General features: G+C 44.9%; 2 protein-coding genes and 1 long non-coding RNA gene across 6 annotated transcripts in view; 1 reads left to right on the top strand and 2 right to left on the bottom strand.

Annotated features, from left to right (window-relative positions):
• Positions 1-552: 552 nt before the first annotated feature.
• On the bottom strand, positions 553-11790 carry PPIH (peptidylprolyl isomerase H). The gene is made up of 10 exons (XM_081871418.1): positions 11666-11790; positions 11493-11557; positions 8770-8793; positions 7668-7712; positions 6773-6815; positions 5262-5354; positions 3234-3321; positions 2240-2280; positions 1661-1747; positions 553-679 (listed from the first exon to the last, which is right to left on the bottom strand). Exons 1-9 carry the CDS (start codon positions 11729-11731, stop codon positions 1679-1681), a joined length of 534 nt encoding a protein of 177 aa, XP_081727544.1. The 5' UTR covers positions 11732-11790; the 3' UTR covers positions 553-679; positions 1661-1678.
• Positions 3552-17217, top strand: LOC309347046. 3 transcript variants are annotated; one of them, XR_014158787.1, is made up of 5 exons: positions 3552-4237; positions 6274-6318; positions 8456-8551; positions 9443-9489; positions 17117-17217. It is a non-coding gene; the product is annotated as an uncharacterized lncRNA (long non-coding RNA). The 3 variants fall into 3 exon arrangements; XR_014158788.1 differs by lacking the exon at positions 17117-17217 and adding an exon at positions 11107-11486; XR_014158789.1 differs by lacking the exon at positions 17117-17217 and adding an exon at positions 10925-11486 and having other exon boundaries at positions 9443-10778.
• CCDC30 (coiled-coil domain containing 30) overlaps positions 13484-20392 on the bottom strand; it is a 22640-nt gene continuing 15731 nt past the window's right edge. For both annotated transcript variants that reach the window (XM_081870842.1, XM_081870843.1), the window contains 8 exons: positions 19556-19713; positions 18724-18889; positions 17939-18060; positions 17147-17288; positions 16518-16654; positions 15216-15330; positions 14423-14490; positions 13484-14148 (listed from right to left, as the gene is read on the bottom strand). In XM_081870842.1, coding sequence (XP_081726968.1) covers positions 13941-14148; positions 14423-14490; positions 15216-15330; positions 16518-16654; positions 17147-17288; positions 17939-18060; positions 18724-18889; positions 19556-19713 — 1116 coding nt within the window. In that variant the 3' untranslated portion in view covers positions 13484-13940. The remainder of the gene's footprint in view (positions 14149-14422; positions 14491-15215; positions 15331-16517; positions 16655-17146; positions 17289-17938; positions 18061-18723; positions 18890-19555; positions 19714-20392) is intronic.

The following is a 20392-nucleotide window of genomic DNA, read 5'->3' as shown; positions in this document are numbered from 1 at the left end:
GAATCACACAAGGTTTCTCAACTGGATTTTTTCCTTCCTATTTCTCTGAGTAAAAAACGGACTGCCACACCTAAAAATAAAATGACATGTCCCTATCATATATACTGAGAACAAACTTGATTCTCCATGGCATTCCTCATGTAGCCAAAACAGCACCACCAATGCAGAAAAGAGAGGGAGCAGCAGGGCTTGAGTGAACCCAGTGGTTTGCAAAAATAAATTTCATGGGGCAAAAGCTTTTTTTGGGGGGTGGGACTCAACCCAGTAAGGATTAAGAATACTCTGGTCCAGAAGACTTAATTGTTGGAGGGTGGGACAGAAAACGGGGGAGGGGGAATGGAATGGAGAGTTCAGGAAGAATCCTGGTGGAATCCTGAACAGGAGGCATGGTGCACTGCAATGTTTTATTGTAGGCCTCACTTGCAACTGACCCAAGTCCAGGTTCCCTGGGATGACTCACTCGATGGACTTTGCTGATGTCACAAGACAATGGCCCCCGATAATACTTCCCGTTAGGCAATTCCTTGTGCATTCCAATGGAACAACAGACACTTAACCAAATTCCTTTATTTACAATGGGGGGAGAAAATTTGTTTGGAATGTGTGGTAGATGAGGCACCACAGGAAAAACATGGAACAATCGGGAGGTGATGGTGATCCAAGATGGAAAGAGACTAACCTAGAATCAGGAAGAGGCAAAGAGTCAGTCATCATCACAGCTCTAACATAGTGTACCAGAAACAGCATATTCCAGCCCAAATAATATGCTTTGTGAATGGATCTTGGCAATGCCACTAGAGGTCTGTGTGGGGTTGCAACACCCAGAGATACTAGTGATCCACTCAACTATGTAGCTGGGGAGCCCACAGGATTGGTAAACCTTTTCCCAGCTGGAGGGTCACATTCTCCCTTGTCCAACCCTACGTGGGACTTTATGTCATTGGTGGATGTGGTCACACCTGCTGTAGGGACTGGTGATTGCCAAAGCCTAAGAAGGGTCTTGAAGAGGGTGGATTTTGTGCCAAGGCAGCTCACACGATGCAGTATATGAGTGTCGTCAGCAGACAAACCTGATTTCCTTTCAATTAATATTTTCTGCATTTATTGTACTTAATAGAATTTATTTAGCAATGTGTTGCGGGAACTTGAGGGCTCTCAAGGAGAGTGTAGCCACCACTCTTGACCACTGTAAATCTTTATTCAGCAATTGGTCTGAGTTGGAGACTCCACCAGGCCGAAACAGGATTTCAAAACCAGATGAGCAAAACATTCACCTTCAAAATGTTACCTGATAATTACATACCTGTCTCTAGTTTGAATGAATGTTAAGATCCTTACAAAGCTGAATTCTGCACTTTTATGGAGCACAGCATACACTAAGGTTTCATTCAACTGAAGTCAGATTCAGAAGTGGACACACTGAAATTGATGGGCATTATTAACTTAAGTTTGATGATTTGATATGGTCTACTTTGAATCTGACTTAGCTGAATACAACCTTTGGCATATGCTGTATTCCATAAAAGGAAAGAATTCAGCTTCCTAAAAATCTTTATTTTTTTACTCAAGCTAGAGATAGATATGCAATATAGCTTATCCACCCTCCCTAGCTTCATTGGGCCAGGTTGTGGCTATCACAGCTATGGAGATGGGTACCTACCTTGAGAATCGTTTCCCCCTACATCTCACCACATTGGGCAATCACCACTGGCAGTTTGGGCTTGTTATTTGGACCGGTGGGCACGTTCTGAGGAGGGAGCAAAAGGCAGCATTAAGAGGAGACCTTCAGCCCCTGCTGGGAAGAGCCATTATATTACTTTCCCCACACCTTAGCAAGCCATTTTCAAGATAATTTTTCTCATTTATGATTGGTTGGTGTCCTCAGGACCTTATTTTTCTACTGGCAAACCTGCAACCCACAATGTTGTGTCTCAAAAACTGACGGAGATCATTCTCAGTTTTGAACTGAAGAGCTGCCTGCCACTTTGAATGATGTAAAGCAGCATCCCCATTTACAGTTAACGGATCAGGACGGTCAGAAAGGCAGCAGAAGTCAAGCCTTATCGCTCAAGCCCAGGGTGGTCAACATCTTCATGTGCTTTACATTCTGCCACAATAAGGACTAGAATCTTAACTTAGATTCCTAAGCTGCCCAATTCTGCGTGGTAATCAGACTGCCGACTTGTGCACCAAACCCGCAAATTAGCACAATTGTTACTTCTTTGGCTAAAATACTTACTTCAATTTTTCTCATGACAAGCAGCCCATCAACTATTTTACCTGCCGGGTTTAAAAGAAAAAAGAAAAAAGGATGATTTTAATTTTTCAAGTATTTCCAACTCATCATCAGCAAAATTAAGGTCTAACAATGCAAGAAGGGACTGTGTACAGATGTGGCCTTGCTTGACCATGGAGATCTGCAGGGGAATCTCTTCTAGGGGTTCCCTATGACTCAGACACATGACTCATATCTACTAGGATCTGTGCATTTGGTATTGTAGGATTGATTCTGTGGAACTCCTGACTGAGACCCCCTGCCTGTTAAACTTCTGATGACCAATAAAGACCTTTCTATTTCAGCTAGCATTTTAAGTGAACTCTCCTGTTTTTATTATTGATTCTATCTACTTCTTTTCCTTTGAAACTTTGTTGTATTCGGCTTAGAAGCTATGTCTTACGGGCTGAATAAGTTGCCTGCCTGCCTGCCTGCCTGCCTGCCTGCCTGCCTGCCTAAATAAATAAATAAATAAATAAATAAATCAAATGCAGACTGCAATATGGGGATGGGCAATGGGTTTGGGTTGTTTTTTGGGGGAGGGAACTAAGAGAATTCCCACAGGCCCTCCCAAGGCCATGGACACACCTAAAGGAGCTTTTCTGATCTTGGTCCTTGCCCAGATTGGAACTAAGAGCATAAGAAGAGCCCATGGCCCATCCAGTCCAGGATCCTGTTCTCAGAGTGGCCAACCAGATGCCTCTTCTGGGAAAGCTGCATGCAGGACTTAAGCACAAGAGCACTCTCCCTTCCTGTGGCTTCCAGCAACTGGTATTCAGAAGCATTACAGCCTCTGAATCAGCCCTGGGTCAGACCACAGCCATCTATAACCCTCCCTCCTCCATGAATTCGTCCATTCCTGTTTAAAGCCATCACTGCCTCCTCAGAGAGAGAGTTCCACAGTTTAGTTATGTTCTGCGTGAAGGTAGGACTTTAAAAATTTGTCCTGACTACTCACCAAAGACTACATGCTTCCCATCCAGCCAGTCACACTTGGAGCAGGTGATGAAGAACTGGCAGCCATTGGTGCTGGGGCCACTATTTGCCTAGCGGGGGGAAAAATCCACATAAATCATGGAAGGCAAAGGCCCACACTCAGCCTCGCTCTGCCACAGCTGGTCTGGTGCACAGGATCCCAAAGGAACAAAGAAATAAAAGGTGGTCCTAAAACCACCCTACTGATATGTCGACTAGCACAGAAGCTCTGATCTGGGCAGAGAAATGAAAATCACTTCTTTTCAGGGTGAATAAGCTAAAAACAGATTAAAACATATACCTGGACATGCCTGACTAAACCATAATGCTTTTAGCAGGTGCTACACCAGGCCTTTATGATGGCAGGAAAGGTCAAAAGTACTCTGAGCCCCTGCTGAACGACCGCAGTTTCAGACAGGTTATGAAGAAATTCTGTTTCTTAAAAACTGTTTAATGAGTATCGTGCAATGTATTTGGTTATTTGTATTATAATGTACATTGTAATGTGTTTGGCAGAGGAAATCTTTTCTCTGGGCAACTGAAAGTTAAACTAACTGTCACTGGGGGGCCTTAACTGACAGTTGGGGAGGGGCTGGAGATAGAACTCTCAGTATGCAACTGAAGGACATAAGAGATGTATACTCTGATTGGTGGTTGCTGGTTTAGAATTCTTAGACTGACAATGTGATTGGCTGAGGCAAGACTGGGAGGGGCCAGAAGAAGTGAATATAAGGCTGGGTGCTAATTAGCCAGAGTCTGTCTGCGCTGGACATCCAGAGGAAGAAGATAGCAGAGGCTGAGAACTGAGGAAGAGTGGAGAAGACCTGAAAGGGAGGTGGAAGGGCTTGGCGGTCAAAGAGTAGCTGGGGTAGCCAAGCAACTTGACTAGCCAAGATGGGAAAATAAACAAATCTGGAATTCAGCAGGGCTGGAAACAGAAGCTTCAATGAAAGCTCATAGTTAAAGTGTTGGTGAAGTTTGACTGAGGTGGAGTATAATATAAGATCAGTCTGTCAAAAGTTTTATTAGGATTCCTCAAAGCTGCCTTGGTTTAGTCATAGTACTGTAAAATAAGCTGCTGGTATTAAGTATATACACATTTGAAGACACAGTAACTACATAAGCTTGTGCATTACATCATAAATGTTAGTGCCTTGTCAAATACAGTCATACCTCGGAAGTCAAATGGAATCCGTTCCAGAAGTCCGTTTGAATTCCAAAATGTTTGGAAACCAAGGCGCGGTTTCCAATTGGCTGCAGAAAGCTCCTGCAGCCAATTGGAAGCAGTGGAAGCTGTGCCAGATGTTTGGGTTCCAAAGAATGTCCGCAAACCGGAACACTCACTTCTGGGTTTGCGGCGTTTGGGAGCCAAAACATTTGATTCTCAAGGCATGAGTGCATTTGACAAATATATTAATGACATGACTGGCTTTGCCTCACACTTACACCTCACAGGGTTATTGGTTGGTAAAGGGTGTAAGTTATAGTAAATGGTGTTAGCAGTATAGGTTTAGGAAAACCATTACAGTGGGAGTTGGGTTTTTTTTGTTATTAAGAAAATTATCACCATGGGCTTCAATGCATGTACAACTCTCACAAGCCGCAAACTGATGGCTCTTAAGGGCCAGGAGAGACTGCTACTTTTGCACATAGGCATGAGCAACCCCAGCTGCACCCTAGTTCCAAATGTAGCCAAGTTGCTTCCAAGTTTAACTGAAACATGAAGTGGTGGATGTAGGGCTTATCCCATTCTATCCTTGCAGTCACCCTGCAAGGTAGGATGTGTGAGTGGCTCAAGGTAATTCAGCAAGCATCATGCCCAAATAGGGAGTTTAAGTCCAACATTTAAATATCTGCATGGGTACTCCATGCCAAAGACACTTGACGTCCCACTGCTTTTAAAAGGCACACCAAATGGCAGGCCAACCCCATCCCTTTATAGGGGTCAGAAAGGGGAGCCTGAAGTCAAATGAAATTGCTGGACCATAATAATTTTCTCCAGGCTACTTACCATGGACAGCAGACCAGGAGCGGAGTGTTTCAGCTTGAAGTTTTCATCTGCAAAGGGACCCCGGTAGATGCTTGCCACTCCGGTGCCATCTCCCTGTTTTAGAAAGTGGTCACGCACTCAATTCCACAGCTGAAGTTTTATTGGGAGTGAGTAATGTTCTCATTTATTGTTTATTTTGGATGCTGACAAGTGTCTCTTGATAAAACCAACCACATAATTAGAATACTTGCAGAAATGTGTTTTGGGAACCTCTTTCCCTGAACAGCTACATGGTCCTCCTCTCTTCTTTCCTTCAAATCCGCCCTTAAAAAACAGACTTTCCCCAAGTGGCCTTTGGCTCATCCTCTTAAATCTGTTTCCAGCAGCAACATAGTTTTCCAATACAAGTGTAAAGGCACATTCCTAGGCTGCCCAGGTCTGTTCCTGACACTTTGGCCACACTCATTTTTGACTATGTCCACATTTACTTGTGGCCCTAGGGCAGTTGGCCACTGCTCAATGTGGCCCTTGGTCTGAAAAAGGTTAGCCTACCCTGATTTACATAGATTGTGTGTAATAGTAATAATAAATAGCTAACTGAAGAGTTTTGTGTATGGTCTAAATGAAAGTGCTGTGGGCTGATTATTTATTGCATTTACAGTGGTACCTTGGCTTAAGTACTTAATTCATTCCGGAGGTCTGTTCTTAACCTAAAACTGTTCTTAACCTGAAGCACCACTTTAACTAATGGGGCCTCCCGCTGCCGCCGGAGCACGATTTCTGTTCTCATCTTGAAGCAAAGTTCTTAACCCAAGGTACTATTTCTGGGTTAGCGGAGTCTGTAACCTGAAGCGTATGTAACCCGAGTACCACTGTATATACTATTTTTCTGTCAAGGCACCAAAGTAAGTTTACAATTTTAAAGTACTAAAGCAAATGATATAACATCTAAAGTTGGCTGTGGGGCAACTGAATGTTGTCTGTGCCTGCCTCCCTTAACTTCCTCTTCCCTCTTATTATTTTACAACTGAAGTATCCTGTGCAACATCAAGGCTTGTCTATTCAGGCACCAATTCAGGTAAGTCTGCCAGAACATATCAGACTACCTATTTTGTGAAGCTTAAGGGCAGTTATGCAAAACTTTCTACAGCCCCAGTTAGCTTTTCTTGAGCACCCACCACAGAATTGTATTTGGTTGGGCAAAACATGGCTTAGGGTGAACATGCAGACTCCCAGAGAGGAGCTCACAGCTGCTTTGCTCCTCCTCTGGCCCAGCGTCTGTGGATTAAGCCATGGTTTGGCTCAGCATGTCGCCTGAACTTGGGTTCAACTCAGCTAGATGGGCGGGGTATAAATAATAATAATAATAATAATTATTATTATTATTATTATTATTATTATTATTATTATTATTATTACCTCACTACCAACAAGCATCAGGTTGTAACCAAAGGTAAGATTCCAAGAGGAAACACTGCAATGTCCTTCCCCTTGATGACAACAAAGCAGAATGAAAAAAATGGAGAACTTACGTTTACAAAATCGCCTCCTTGGATCATGAAGTCCTTAATGACCCTGAAAAAGTGGGGGAAATAAATAAATTGTAGGCTAGACAGACAAAACAGTTACTCTTCAGCACATAGCTGGGAAGCTTGCCAGTTGGCTATGTGTTCTTCAGTGGCCTTGCAACCAGCCAAAGAGCAAAATTGCACCCACAGGGCCACCTGCTGATCATGGCCGGCATTGGAGTAGTTGTTAATCCTACTCAGAGCAGATCCACTGAAATCCATGGTCTTAGCTATTTCAAATAATTTCAGTGTGTTTACTCTTGAGTAGGACTGATGTTGGCTACAACAGACACTTATTGTTTTTAATGAAGGAATGGGAAGAAGCTATTTGTGCAGCTGTTTCCAAATCCTGCTAAGCCTTGTTTTCTATATCAACAGTGGGTGATCCAAGACAAGCTCTTAGAATCATAGAATCATAGAGTTGGAAGAGACCACAAGGGCCATCGAGTCCAACCCCCTGCCAAGCAGGAAACACCATCAGAGCACTCCTGACATATGGTTGTCAAGCCTCTGCTTAAAGACCTCCAAAGAAGGAGACTCCACCACACTCCTTGGCAGCAAATTCCACTGTCAAACAGTGTCAGGAAGTTCTTCCTAATGCTTAGGTGGAATCTTCTTTCTTGCAGTTTGGATCCATTGCTCTGTGTCCGCTTCTCTGGAGCAGCAGAAAACAACCTTTCTCCCTCCTCTATGTGACATCCTTTTATATATTTGAGCATGGCTATCATATCACCCCTTAACCTCCTCTTCTCCAGGCTAAACATGCCCAGCTCCCTTACCCCTTGAGCAACACTTCCCAAACATTGGGTTGTTGCCATGCATTGAAAACTTCACTTTAAGAGTCAGACAAGAAATGTACCTGTGAAAAGTGCTGCCTTTGTAGCCGATAGGAACTCCATCTTTCCTAGAATACAAAGATACAGACATGGTGAAGTTGTGCAGCCTCGGACCACAGGAACTACCCCATCCCAGTCCTCAATGCATTCACATCTGCAGTGGGCTTTGAATTGGTGACCTGAAAGATCTCAGATGTGGTTTCAGATGTGAACTACCAACGAGCTTTGGCCAAAGAAGTGGATTGCCAAAGGCTGCCCAGCCCCAAAAGGTCAAGGCAGGACATGTGCTACTTTCTGACCCTCAGCAGATTTCTCTGGGTCATCTGGCTACATATGGAAAGCAGTCACAGAAATCAGCTTGGACAAAGTGAGAGGCTGGCTTTCTGTAAGATGGGCAGAAAGTGTCCTCCTCTCCCTTCAGCCTAGTGCAAGTCTGCTTTGATTAAACCAAGAGGCCAAGTGCTCTTTTTACACCTGTCTGCACACCCCAGGTGAAGGGTAAGAGAAAATACCACCCAGAGAGGCATCAGCGTTCTAATTATATTTAGGACTTATTAGACCAACACTCATCAACACACAAGGGACTCAGACTGCAGAAATAAGAACTTGCGGCTTAAATTGAATGGGGAAAGTGTGAGGGAGAAATCAAGGCACAGTATTTCTGCAATCTATGAACTCATCAAAATCCCAGTTTTCAAACTTACAAGTTCCCAGTTCTCAAGGAATGTATACACCAAAGAAATTGCTGACTTATGACCACTGTAAAATAAACTCCCATGTCACTCTCTGAGCCTTTCCTTTTGCACCCCAGGTGATAAGGAACAAAAACTCCAAACAACAACCAAGTACATCTCCGGAACCAAAGAAATGTTGTACACAGGCAGAGATGAAGCATTTGGAAAGCCAGGTAGGTTATTCTTTGGGGGGTTTGATTCTTCTTCCAAGGAGGCAAGCCACCATTTGATCTTTAAAATGGTTTCTCTCCTTGATGTTGTGCACTGCTGCAGTGAAAAGTGCAGCCACCTCTAGTTCTCCTAAGCATATGTATCACAGCTTTATAACCCAGCCAGGGATTCAGGTTTTCCTGCTTGCTCAAATGCTTGTTTTTACACCGAGACAACATACCTGAATTCACCTGTGCAAAACTGCCTGAAAAGAAGAAGAAATCTACAAGTTAGTTCTTCTTACAGGGATGTTCTTTTTTAGGTCCACAAGTTTAAGTACTCCTGAATACTGAAATAACTGTTAAGATGGAATTCAGTGTTGTTGGAATTCTAGAATTCACAGTGATTGCTAGAAAACCAACTTAAAACTTTTAAATTATTTCTGTTACAAAATAGTATATACCAAGTAGGAAGGGACCAATAATAATCTAAGTTCAGTGCTGAGAAAATATTTTTTGGCTCGTGGGCTACTATGAAAAAGACAGAGAAAAACCATTATGTTCTCGCCCCATGGTATGCCATATTTAGAGAAAGACATTTAGTCCAATACAGTGATATCTTGGTTCTCAAACGCCTTGGTTCTCAAATGCTGAAAACCCAGAAGTAAGTGTTCTGGTTTTTGAACGTTTTTTGGAAGCTGAACGTCCGATGTGGCTGTCAGCTATTGTTTCCAGGGCGCCTGCACCAATCAGAAGCTGCGCCTTGGTTTTCGAACCAAGCAGACTTCCAGGACGGATTAAGTTTGGTGCTTTTGTTTTTGCTATTTATTTTGTGTTTTTGAGGTTTTTTCAGTTTTTGTGACTGTGTGGGAACCAGTTCAGCTACTGATTGATTGACTGATTGTGTGATTGCAGAAATGGATAAAAGCCCCCCATCCAAACAATGACTATCATCAGTGTAGGTAAGAAAAAAAGTTAATTTTAATTTTTATCATCTACCACACTGTCTTATTTATTTTATAGTATAGTACATTGATTATTGCTTTCATTTTATGGATCAATGGTCTCGTTAGATAGTAAAATTCATGTTAAATTGCTGTTTTAGGGGTTGTTTTTAAAAGTCTGAAACGGATTAATCCATTTTGCATTACTTTCTATGGGAAAGCATGCCTTGGTTCTGGAATGCTTTGGTTTTGGAACGGACTTCCGGAACGCATTAAGTTTGAGAACCAAGGTACCATTGTACACGAAGAACTGATTATGTGTAAGTCTAGTCTTTTTCTCTTTCCACCCATTGCTTTCTCACACCATGTGACATATTGCCTGGGAAAGAGATGAAGAAAACCCAGAAGCCTTCCCAATCTAGTGCCTTTGTAGTTTTGAACTACAAGTCCCATTAGACCTCCGAGTATAGGGTGGTATATAAATTCAATAAATAATAATAATAATCAGCCCCAGTCAGCATGTCTAAAGGCTGGCAATGATGGAAGGTGCAGTCCAAAATACCTGGAGGGCACCAGATGGGAAAGACTGTGCCAGAAGAATGGCATAAGGAATAATATTTTTTCACGTGCACTGGCTGAACCAATCTGAGGAAGGGAGGGGAGGGTATTTATCTGGAGATGGTGAAGACTAGATTCAGCCAGCGAACTGCCAGTTGCTGACCTCTGATCAAATCCAACCCTACAGGCAAGAACTAGCTGTGTGGTGAGAGAAGACAGCCCCCAATCAAGGTTTATTGCTGTCTTAATACAGATCTGCCTAAGAGAACATTTTGCCATGACAGGTTTTCTGCCAGGATGGAGAGCAAGCCAGTAAAACCAGTGGCTGCACTGTTTACTAGACTCTGTTTAAATTCTAGTCAACATGAAAAGGCTGGGAAAATCCAAAGTGCCAAGTCACTATGATAACCAGTGACTACTTGAGCAAATTATTAGTCATTGGATCACAATGAGTAAGACTTTGAGAGGCTTCCCATTTCATGAATCTAAGAGTTGACAAAAGCATAAAATAAGGAAGCTTTGCTAGAGGGAACCTGTGGCACTCTTAATGTTACTGGATTACAAGTCACCAGCCCGCAACCAGTATCGCCAATAGCCACAGATGATGTGAGTTGTACTTAAGTGACATTTAGAGTGCCACATAATCCACACAAGTCTCCTGGTTTCCAACAGTCTTTAGAGAAAGATGCCTTCAGTGGACTTCCTGAGTGGGCCCATCTACTGCCTCCTCACCTTTGTTAATTCATGCAGTTGCCCCTTCATCTGATGTCTTCCCTAAAACCAAGACTGTGCAACTGCCTAGGAAGGGAAAATATCTGAAGGTTGGTCTCCTGTCTCCTCACCACTCCCCTGCGGACTGGAGACAGCAGTCACAATATGGAGGGGCCACGGGAAGAGCAGGCCCAGGAGGCTTTAGGGTTGGCAGTGGGGTCCCTGCAGGTACAGGCCAAGGCCAACCCGTAGCGCCAGTCCTAAGAGCAACCCAGAGTTGTGACTGGTCACCAGCCGACCCAGCTCCGAACAGGGAGCATCAGCGAGGAGCTTCTGCTTTTTCTAACTCAGCATTTCTTGTTTAAGTTCCCATACAAAACAAGATCAGATTTTCTAAGCAACCCCACTTGGCAAACCCCATTTCTGTGTCGGGTTGCCCGTGCCGATTTCGACAGAAAAGGGGGTTTTTTAATCGTATTTTTTAAAAGGGAAGGAAATCAGCCACGTGGGACCAGCGCAGCTTCCCGCGCGCATATGGGCCGAGACGCGTCGCTCTAGGCCTGCAACTCACTCGTTACCCACCGCTACCATCATTGGCATAAAAGGGCTGCCGGAAGAAAAGGAGGCCGGGAGACTATGCGGCCTGGGGCCCAGAGGTGCCGCTCTCGCCGCGCATCTTTATGGCATGCCGCGTTGTCTGTCAGACACAAACACACGACCAATCCTCCGCCGAGTTTTCTCCTCAGGCTTACCTGAAGTTTTCCGCCGTCTTGGGTACCACGTCGGCGAAGAGCTCCACTTTCATGCGGCCGACCTCCTGGGCATGGGCAGAACCGTCAGAGCCTCCTCTTCCTCCTCGCGCGCCCCTCCCTCGCCCCCACGCCAGACCTTCCCCCCCCCTCAGCCTCCCCCGAGCGAGCCTTACCTGGCCGCCTATCGTGACATCAAAGAAGACCACAGGGTTGTTAGGATTGGAAGCCAACACCGCCATGGCGACCACCTCTCACCCGGAAGTGTAAGCTCGGCCCTCCCCTTCGCGAGAGGCAACCGGTTGGAAAATACGTCACATCCTGTTACTTGCTCACCGAGTAAAAGCTGCCTCGCGGTCTTTGTTCGGGTTTCCTGTCCGCTGTTGCGCTTCTATTCGTTCGAAGCCTCGACGGAGGATTTTTGTTTCTTTTTCTAGAGATGAGTGGGCTTACCTGTTGCCCTCCGTATGGCGCTGGAAACCAACTCTTATCAGACCCCTGCTAGCGTGTACAGCAGTAGAGGTTGATGGGAGTTGTAGTCCAGCAGCGTCAAGACAACCACGGGGTGGGTGGGACTAGCACTGATCTGTAGGTAAGGAAGAGACGCTGTTCCACCCGTTTAAGGTGCTGTGGTGAGAAGAGTTTTCATTCCCCCCCATCCACTGGCGGTCTCTTAACTTTGACTACCCAATTAATTAATTAATTAATTAAAATTTATTAAATTTGTACACAGTGGAACCACGGGTTACGTACCATCCTCCTCATGAATGCTTTGTGTAATGAGCTCTGCTAACCCAGGAGTAGATGCCCCCAGTTGGGAACTTTGCCCTGGGATGCAAGCGGAAGTCGGGAGGCTCCATTAGCGAAAGCACGCCTCATGTTAAGAACGGTTTCGGCTTAAGAACGGACCTCTGGAATGAATTAAGTTCGTAACCAGAGGTACCACTGTACTGTCCTATACCCGCAGGTCTTGGGGCGGTTCACGGGATAAAATCACAAGGCAGCTTCCACTGTTGGCACAGAGCCACGCAGCAAATATATCTGTGTGGCATTTTAAGTGAGGCGAGGGAAACATGACATTGGTGCATCTGTTTTACTCTAATACACATTCATAGATTAAAGATGGAAAAAATGAAGATGTTGGATGGGAGCACAACAGAAGGAAATGTAGTGTTGATGAACTTTGAAGAATGTTGCCATTGACTGATCAACTGATAGTTAATGGTTACAACTTGGCCCTTGTGATCTACATGGTATTGTTGGATCTTCAAAATCTTCATTCAAAATGCTGCTCAAAATAGTGCTTTAAACGGGGCTTCTGCAGGCGATGTCATTGTGATGTTGGGTGATGCACATTTGGACTATCAAACCTGGCCTGTGAGGGCTGGGGAACATAGGCTTGCCAGGCTAGAAAGGTTCCCCAACCCTGTCCTACCTCAACAAATCCACCTTAAAAACAAGAAAATGGAATTCATCAAGTTTTGAAAGCAACAGGAAAAGCATTGAAAATATGGGATGAATGTGTAACTATCCAGGAGGCAAGAAAGAGCTAACCTGCATAAGCTTTGTGAAAGCCAGTTAAGATGAATGCTCAATAAACATCTGGAAGGGCCCTTCTTCTGCGATAAAGCTGAGATTATATAAATCCATGCTACGAGATGGAAGGCACTGGACTTTGCACCACTGAAACCAAGTGTGTTCCTCTGAGGCCTGGTGGCTGTGGTGTGATCCGTCCCATATTCTGCATTGACCGTGTATGAGATGGCAACAGCATCTCAATACCATTCAAGCTCCAGGGGTTTAGGGCCCAGAGAAAGTAAATGCATATGGAGGCCCGAGGTGTATGTCCAATGTTACTCTTACTCAGAATAGACACACTGAATATAATAGTCATGACTACTTCAGGACTATTAATTTCAGCAAGTCTATTCGGAGTATACCTTAGTTGGATGCAACCTTTTGAGTCCTCCTTTGTTCAAAAAGTTTGTCACAGATACATTTCTGGAATATTTATTTAAAAATCTGGCACAAGATAAAAGACTTTTAACTAAAATAGTATGTGGCATATCCAGCAGGAGAAGACAAAACAATTACAGTATTTTCCTTTCAAGTGGGCATTTCCTTAAGGTATGGAATCCCCACACAGAATTGCCAAATGAAAAAATGAAGGAACGAACAGTTTTGTTGTTTTCTTTTTTTTTTTTTTTTTTGTATGTAAAACTATCCCTCTCTTGTTATAATTTACAAATTTTAATAAAAAATATATATTTTAAAGACTCATAACTACAGCTGTACAAGTCACATTTTTAACAAAGACAGTAAGGTCTTTAGAAGGTTTTCTTTAAAGCTAAAAGTCTGATAAAGCAGCCTGACAAATGGAAGCAATACTACCTAGCAGTGACAAGAGGTTTCTGTACTGTTATTCCACTTCGGAATTTCCCCCTTGTCCTCTTAGACGTGATCACAGCACAAGGCTTGACTCTGCTCCTCTGTGCGTAAGTCTGAGGTTTCCCCGGGAGAAGCCACATTCAAGTAGCCAATCTCCGAAGGTGGGCAGGGCAAAGAGGCAAGCAGAGACCTTTCTGTGTGGTCCTCGGGTTTGCCATCCTGGACAGCTTTCAGAAGGCCGTGAGAGTCCGAAAGCTCCATCACTGAGAAGCTGGAAGAGAAACCATTAGCCTCACATGGGCCACTCAGGCTCATGGCATCATCTGACTGAACCTAAACACATCTCCGAGTCTCTGGAGAAAGGCAAGGAGGCCTGCTAAAGAGGTTGGCAGAGCTTTATGCATATTAAGCATAGAGCCAGAAAACATGGGAGGCAGTTACAGAGAAAAGAAATGCACCTGAGCACATGCAAAGGGCATTTTCTATTATTACTATTCCCTCCACCCTCCCCAGCCCCCCACATGTACAGCTCAGGGGCACAGTACCTTACGCTGCGAAGGGGGAGAACTTTGCTTTGCGGTTGGAATTCAGAGAAGCCGATACTCTTCAGCTCCTGGAAAAGGGGAACATGCACAAAGTAAGACCTTTAACAAAAGAAGAAGAGAGAGGGAGGAAGAAATTGGGCTGTTATCCATAAATGCTTTGGGCTGCAGCCAACTCAATTTTACTCAGAGTAGACCCAGTGAAATTAATGGACCTAAGTTAGTCCTGTCTAATTGCAGTGTGAGGAACGGCCAGTCGGCCCAAGAAAGCAGGGAGAGGTCCTTCACCCAGCAGTTCAGCAAACTGCTCTGTGCAGCAGCCTCCTCTCATTTAAAAGGGGGTGGAGTGGAGGGGCAAGGAGATGGGGAAGCTGTAAAGATTTTTTTGGGGGGGGATGTTGGTCAGATGCTGCCAAAGTGGCAAGAGGAGTTGGTGATCAGAGTAAGCAGGGGCAAAGCTATGATACATGATATTTGTGTGTGTGTGTGTGCCCAGCTAACTATACTGAAATTCTTGGTGGCAATGAAATACCATGAGGGAAATCATGGCTGTGATCTGAGTATAGGTAGCTACTAGAAAGAGCCAAGCGGCAACCAGAGAGACGAAACAGAGACCTGGTGGACCAGCTGAAAGGGCCCAAGCCTATAAATAAGATGGCCCATAAAGACACTGACTGAGCCGCAAGGGTCTGGGGTGCATCTTCACCCCTCGCAGCAGGAGAGGAACAGTGAGCACCCCAAGCCCTGATTCTGCAGAGGAGAAGACCAAAAGCCGCCACAGCAGCCGATTCCTTACCTCCAAGCTGTGGCTGTGAATGCTCCTCAGCGCCCGCTCCAGGAGCCCAACCTGACCCGTCAGCTGCAGGGTCCATTCCTGGAGCTGCTTGTTCTCCTCGTCCAGAAGCCGCACTCTGGAAAAAGCCACAGGGAAGATGCCTCAGTGGCACGTTCATCCCTGCCAAGATGGAGCTGTGGGAAAGGATCTGGCACAGGGCTGCAAGGGAGAGAAGCGACCGGGGGCCAGAAGGAAAGAGGAAGGGGGAAGTCGCTCTGGCTGGGACCAGAGCCACTTTCCCCTTTCTCCATTTGGCCCCAAGTGTCACCAGGAGGAGGTGACATCCCCTGCCTCCTCCCAGGAAGGGAATTGTGGCATATGGAGAGCAGCCTGACCCCATCCGTCAACCACAGAAGGGGCAGGGTGCTTGCACTCCCAGCTTGAAGAAAGCTAAAATAATTAAATCACCTGTTTAGGCCTCTTCACAACTGTCATTACTGAATATATGGACCAATAAGATGAAAGCTTGTTGCTCTAAAGCACTTTTGACATGGATGTTAGCTGCAGCTAGGATTTCAATAGCTCAGCAATGGAAAGCCCTGAAAAATCTGCGGTATAAGAATTTATGGACTTTGGCTATTGCGGAAAAAATAGTCTGCAGAGGGATGAGGGAAGATACAAAACACTTGTATGTCATCTGATCTGCTTCAGACTTAGATGCCCAACATTCACCATCCATGGCAGCTCAGGAAATATAGATATCTTGATTTATATTGGTGTGTTACCACTTCTTCCTCTAATTATTTTTTGTTTCCTTGCTTGCTTTGCATAGGATATGGTGTATTACCCTGCTACAGTACCTTTGGGTTGTTAGCAATGGTCATCATGTTACAAAAAACAACAACAATTAAAATAAATACTTATAAAAGAAAATTTTATAAAAGTGAAAAAAATGAAAATATGGGATGCTGATTTATCTTGTCTCATTTTTATCCAAGTGCTCCTCTTTATCTGTCTTGGTTAACCTCGCATCTTTCTGATGTTTTGATCTACAACTCCCAACATCCTGTGCAAGCGAGGTGTGTATGGGAGGTTGGTGAAGGCTGTTCTCTTACAAAGGAGACAAATTTAATATTTGGACAAGGTCTTTGGACAAAGCGTGCATTTCATACATTTTAAACAACAAGGGTGAGACCAATGTGGTCAAGATGACTCCTGCGGCTGAATGCCAAACAGCACAGACACCTCAAGCTGCATGGCACTGAATCACAAGGCTTGCAATTCTTTTTAAATATTTTTTTTAAAAAAACAAACTGCTACTACCTGCTCTGGATTGTGGAGAGTTCCTGCTTGCTGCTCCGCTCCGCTTCCTCCAGTTTGTGGAGCTGCTGAATGAGCTTCCGCTTTTCTTGGAGTAAACTGTCGTTCTCAGTGGTCACTTGTGCGATCAGCATTGCATCCTGCAAGGAGGGATGCCATGCAGAGAAGCCCCATCATGGGATACGTTTTCCAGCATTCTCTGCTCCTCTTCCCTTCCCCCAGCAGAATTGTAACCCCATCAAACCATGGTTAAAATGCAGAGGGGAAAGGAGCCTCCAAACCGTCAGGATTTTGCATGAGGCATTCAAGCAAACAGGAAAACATCTAAGAGTTGGCACCTGGAGGATTTGAAAGCTTCCACATTATTTTATGGTGACATTTTGATGGGCCTAATAAAGGTCTTGCTCTATTAGGGATTTTGGTGTTATTATTCTGCTACATGCTTTTTTTGTCTAGCATTTTGGCAGACTAAACTCCTTTTTCTTCTTTGACATTTATGATCCAACCTGACTGGGGGTGCAGTTGTAAAACATATCCAACAATAAATTTTATTGGAAAGCTTTTTTTATATATAACAATTCAATTACTGTTATTATTTTTAGAAATAAGTCACCATCTGAGAGGGCTCTCACCTTTTCTGACTGACTTTTGGAGAGCTTGAGTTCGTTCTCGAGGTGCCTGATGCGGACATCACGCTGCTTCACTTCGCAGATGAAGGTCTCCTTCGCTCGCCGGAGCTTGGCCTTATGCCGGAGCTGTCGCTCTTTCTGTTTCCTGAGAAAACAGGCCGCAATCATCAGAAAGGGGGGCCTAGTGCCCAAGACACACAGCCAAGTCAGCGGAGGCCTGGCAATCTGTCTTCCCTTAGTCAGCACCCAGCTCCTGACTTCCATCCAGTCCAGGGGGTGCCTTCCTCCTCATCAGTGGCACTTAGATCTATAGATGAACATGAAAAGGGAAGAAGCATATGACCCATCCCAAAGACTCGAGACATGTAGTATTTATTGCCACTGGTGCATGCAGGAGAAACCCCCTATGGATGGCCACTCCTGCCATTAGCCCAGGGCTGAGGAATCTTTTCCAGTCTGAGGCTACATCTTCAAATGGGCAACCTTCCAGGGGCCACAAACCAGTGGTGGGTGAGGTCAGAGGCAAAGGTGGGAAGAGCAGTGACTGCCCAGTAGGCTGGTTTCTGCATAGGGACCCCTCTCTCTGCTGTCCACCCAAGCAAGCAAGAGGCACGATCAGAGTTCAAGGACACAGTCCAGGCAGACAAAAGCACACAAGGAGGCAGCAAAGCAGAGCCAGGAAGGAGTGTGGCCTGAAGATAATCCCAAGGGAAAGGCAGATAAACCTGGAGGGCTGGATTCAGGCCCCAGGCCAAAGGTTCCACAGCCATGCTTTAATCTCATTTGTGTAGTCACCTGACAGAAATGGCCACCTCCTTCAGGATGTGCTCATACTCTTCCCGGAGGGTTTCCCTCTCCTGTTGCAACCCCAACAGCTGCCCTGAAATCTTCTGGCTGTATTTCTGACACTGGAGATGCTGAAAAGGAGATTTGGCATGGGGTCATCAGTCAATTGCCAACCAAATTCAGCCAGAGGCCAGCCATGTGGACAAGATGGCAGGCGGTCACTTGTGACAGAGCACATGTAGCTGCTGTTCTAAAAGGACAATCCCTGGTCTCAACCTTGCAGAGCCTGGAACCAGAGAACCTAAGGGCTACCTGCTCCCATATGCTCATCCAAGAGGCAATGTATAGGTTACCATGAAAGGGTCTCTGTAATGTTGTGATAATTGTTCAGGTAACTATAATACATGATTTAAAGTATGTGTTAGGTTAGGAGGGGAAGACAAAATGTGCTTGGAAGTGATTGGTGATTGAATAAGCATTTGAAAGGGAGTTTGAATGCTGATGAGAGACAGTATGGGGTGGGGGGTCAGCTGAGTTTGGGAGTGGGTGGCAGTGGAGAGAGTGTTTGGATGGTAGCAGGGCTGGTTTAATAGAATAGGATCAGTATTGCTACCAGCCACTGCTTTATATGAGACAAAGTAACAGGTAAGTGAACACAAAATTGAAACCATCTGCTTCTGTACACTAAGTAATCACAAAAGCCTTATTTATTATATCTGTCTTCATAGATTGAAAAAATGGTAAACTGAATTCATTGCTGGATTTGTCCACCCCTAGCAGCAACCTTTTCTCACCTCATTGGAGAGGGTTTTCTTCTCTTCTTCCAGGATCCGCAACTGGGCCTCCTGATGCTGATGCTGGATCTGCAGCTCAGCAAAAGTCCTGGCCAGCTGCGCCTCATTCTCCTGGGAGTGCCTGAGCTGCTGCTGCAGGTCTTCTGTCTGCTGATCCAGGAGCTTCCTGGCAGCCAACAAGGAGAAAAATCCGGTGATGCAAAACAGGAAATCATCCAGTGTGGTTCATTTTTCCATGGTCATTAGTAACAACAGGTTGTATCCAACTAAGTTCTACTCAGAGTAAACTTATTAATGTACCCGGGTTAGTGAATATCAATGGGTCTAGCTTTGAGTAGAGCTTGCACTGGACATAACCTAATGACTGGATGCCAACTGCAAATATGGTATTTGGCAAGTTTGACAGTTTTGAAGCTTTTCATTTTGTTTACTAAAGATAACTAAAATAAACATGCTAAATTGGATCACTCTCTGGGGCATCACCATTTTTTTAAATTTTTTTTTTGGTAATGCCAATTATCCAATTCAAAAATGCAAATTATCCTTTGCATCTTATCCAATTCAAAATAGCCCTATGCAGATTACCCCGTTCATAGTCTCTCAGCCAAGCCTACTTCATAGAGTTCTGAGGATAAAATGGGAGCGAGAAGAAACGTGCATGCCACCTTGAGCTTCTTGGAGAGAAAGTGGAATGAAAATGTAATAATTAATAAAGAATAAAGAGCAAACTTTTCCTGGACAAATCCCTACTGCTTATCAGCTAGCCAAATCCCCCTACACCACAGAATTTGTTCCTGTCTTACAGAAGAGAAACTGAGGTGATTTCTGCTACCTTTTTCGCTGCTCCTCTTGGAACTGCCGCTGGGCCTTGGTTTCCTCTTCCCTGGCCTCCTTCAGCTGCTCCTCTAGCTGCTTCTTCACCAAGACGTGGGTCTCGGAGAGCCGTACTTGGTGGTGAGATTCCTTCAGTGTTTGCTGCAGGTCCAAAATCTAAGAAGAAGGGTGATGCGATACAGCAAGGGCTCTGAGTGGCCCAGGTAGGTAACCATTAACAAAAGGGACCTGAAGAATTTCGGAACTAAATAGTCACAGCTGTATGGGATGCACCTTCCCAGTCTGTCAGAGAAGTTGGAGGGGAGGAAAGAGCAGCCTCAGGAGCAGCAAAGATTTGGAAGGAAGAGATATGTAGAAAGCAAAGCATTGCCTCAATGTGGGAGATGCAGCAGGAATGAACAAGGAACTCTTTATGGGCTACAACAACCCAGTGACACTGATCAGGAAGCAGCAAGAGGGACAAAAGCTGCAAGGAGGATGATTCAAACTAAAGAACATTATTTAAGAACATAAGAAGAGCCTGCTGGATCAGGCCAGAGGGGGCCTGTCTAGTCCAGCATCCTTTTCTCACAATGGCCAACCAGAGACCTATTATGGGAAGCCCATAAGCAGGATTCGAGCACAAGAGCACTTCCCCTCCTGTGGTGTTCAGAAGCATTGCTGCCTCCAAACATGGATGCAGAGTGCAGGTATTCTGGCCAGCAATAGCCCTCTCCTCCATGAACTGGTCCAGCCCTCTTTTAAAGCCATCCAAGTTGGTGGCCATCACTGCCTCCTGTGGGGGCACATTCTACTGTTTAACCAAGCCACACTGAGGCACATAGTGCAAAGCAGG

This window comes from Podarcis erhardii (assembly GCF_964252035.2).
Source record: "Podarcis erhardii genome assembly, chromosome: 7".
Classification (NCBI taxonomy): Eukaryota; Metazoa; Chordata; class Lepidosauria; order Squamata; family Lacertidae; genus Podarcis; species Podarcis erhardii.
Note: the sequence above shows the minus strand (reverse complement) of the source record. Positions and strands in the feature narration are given on the sequence as shown.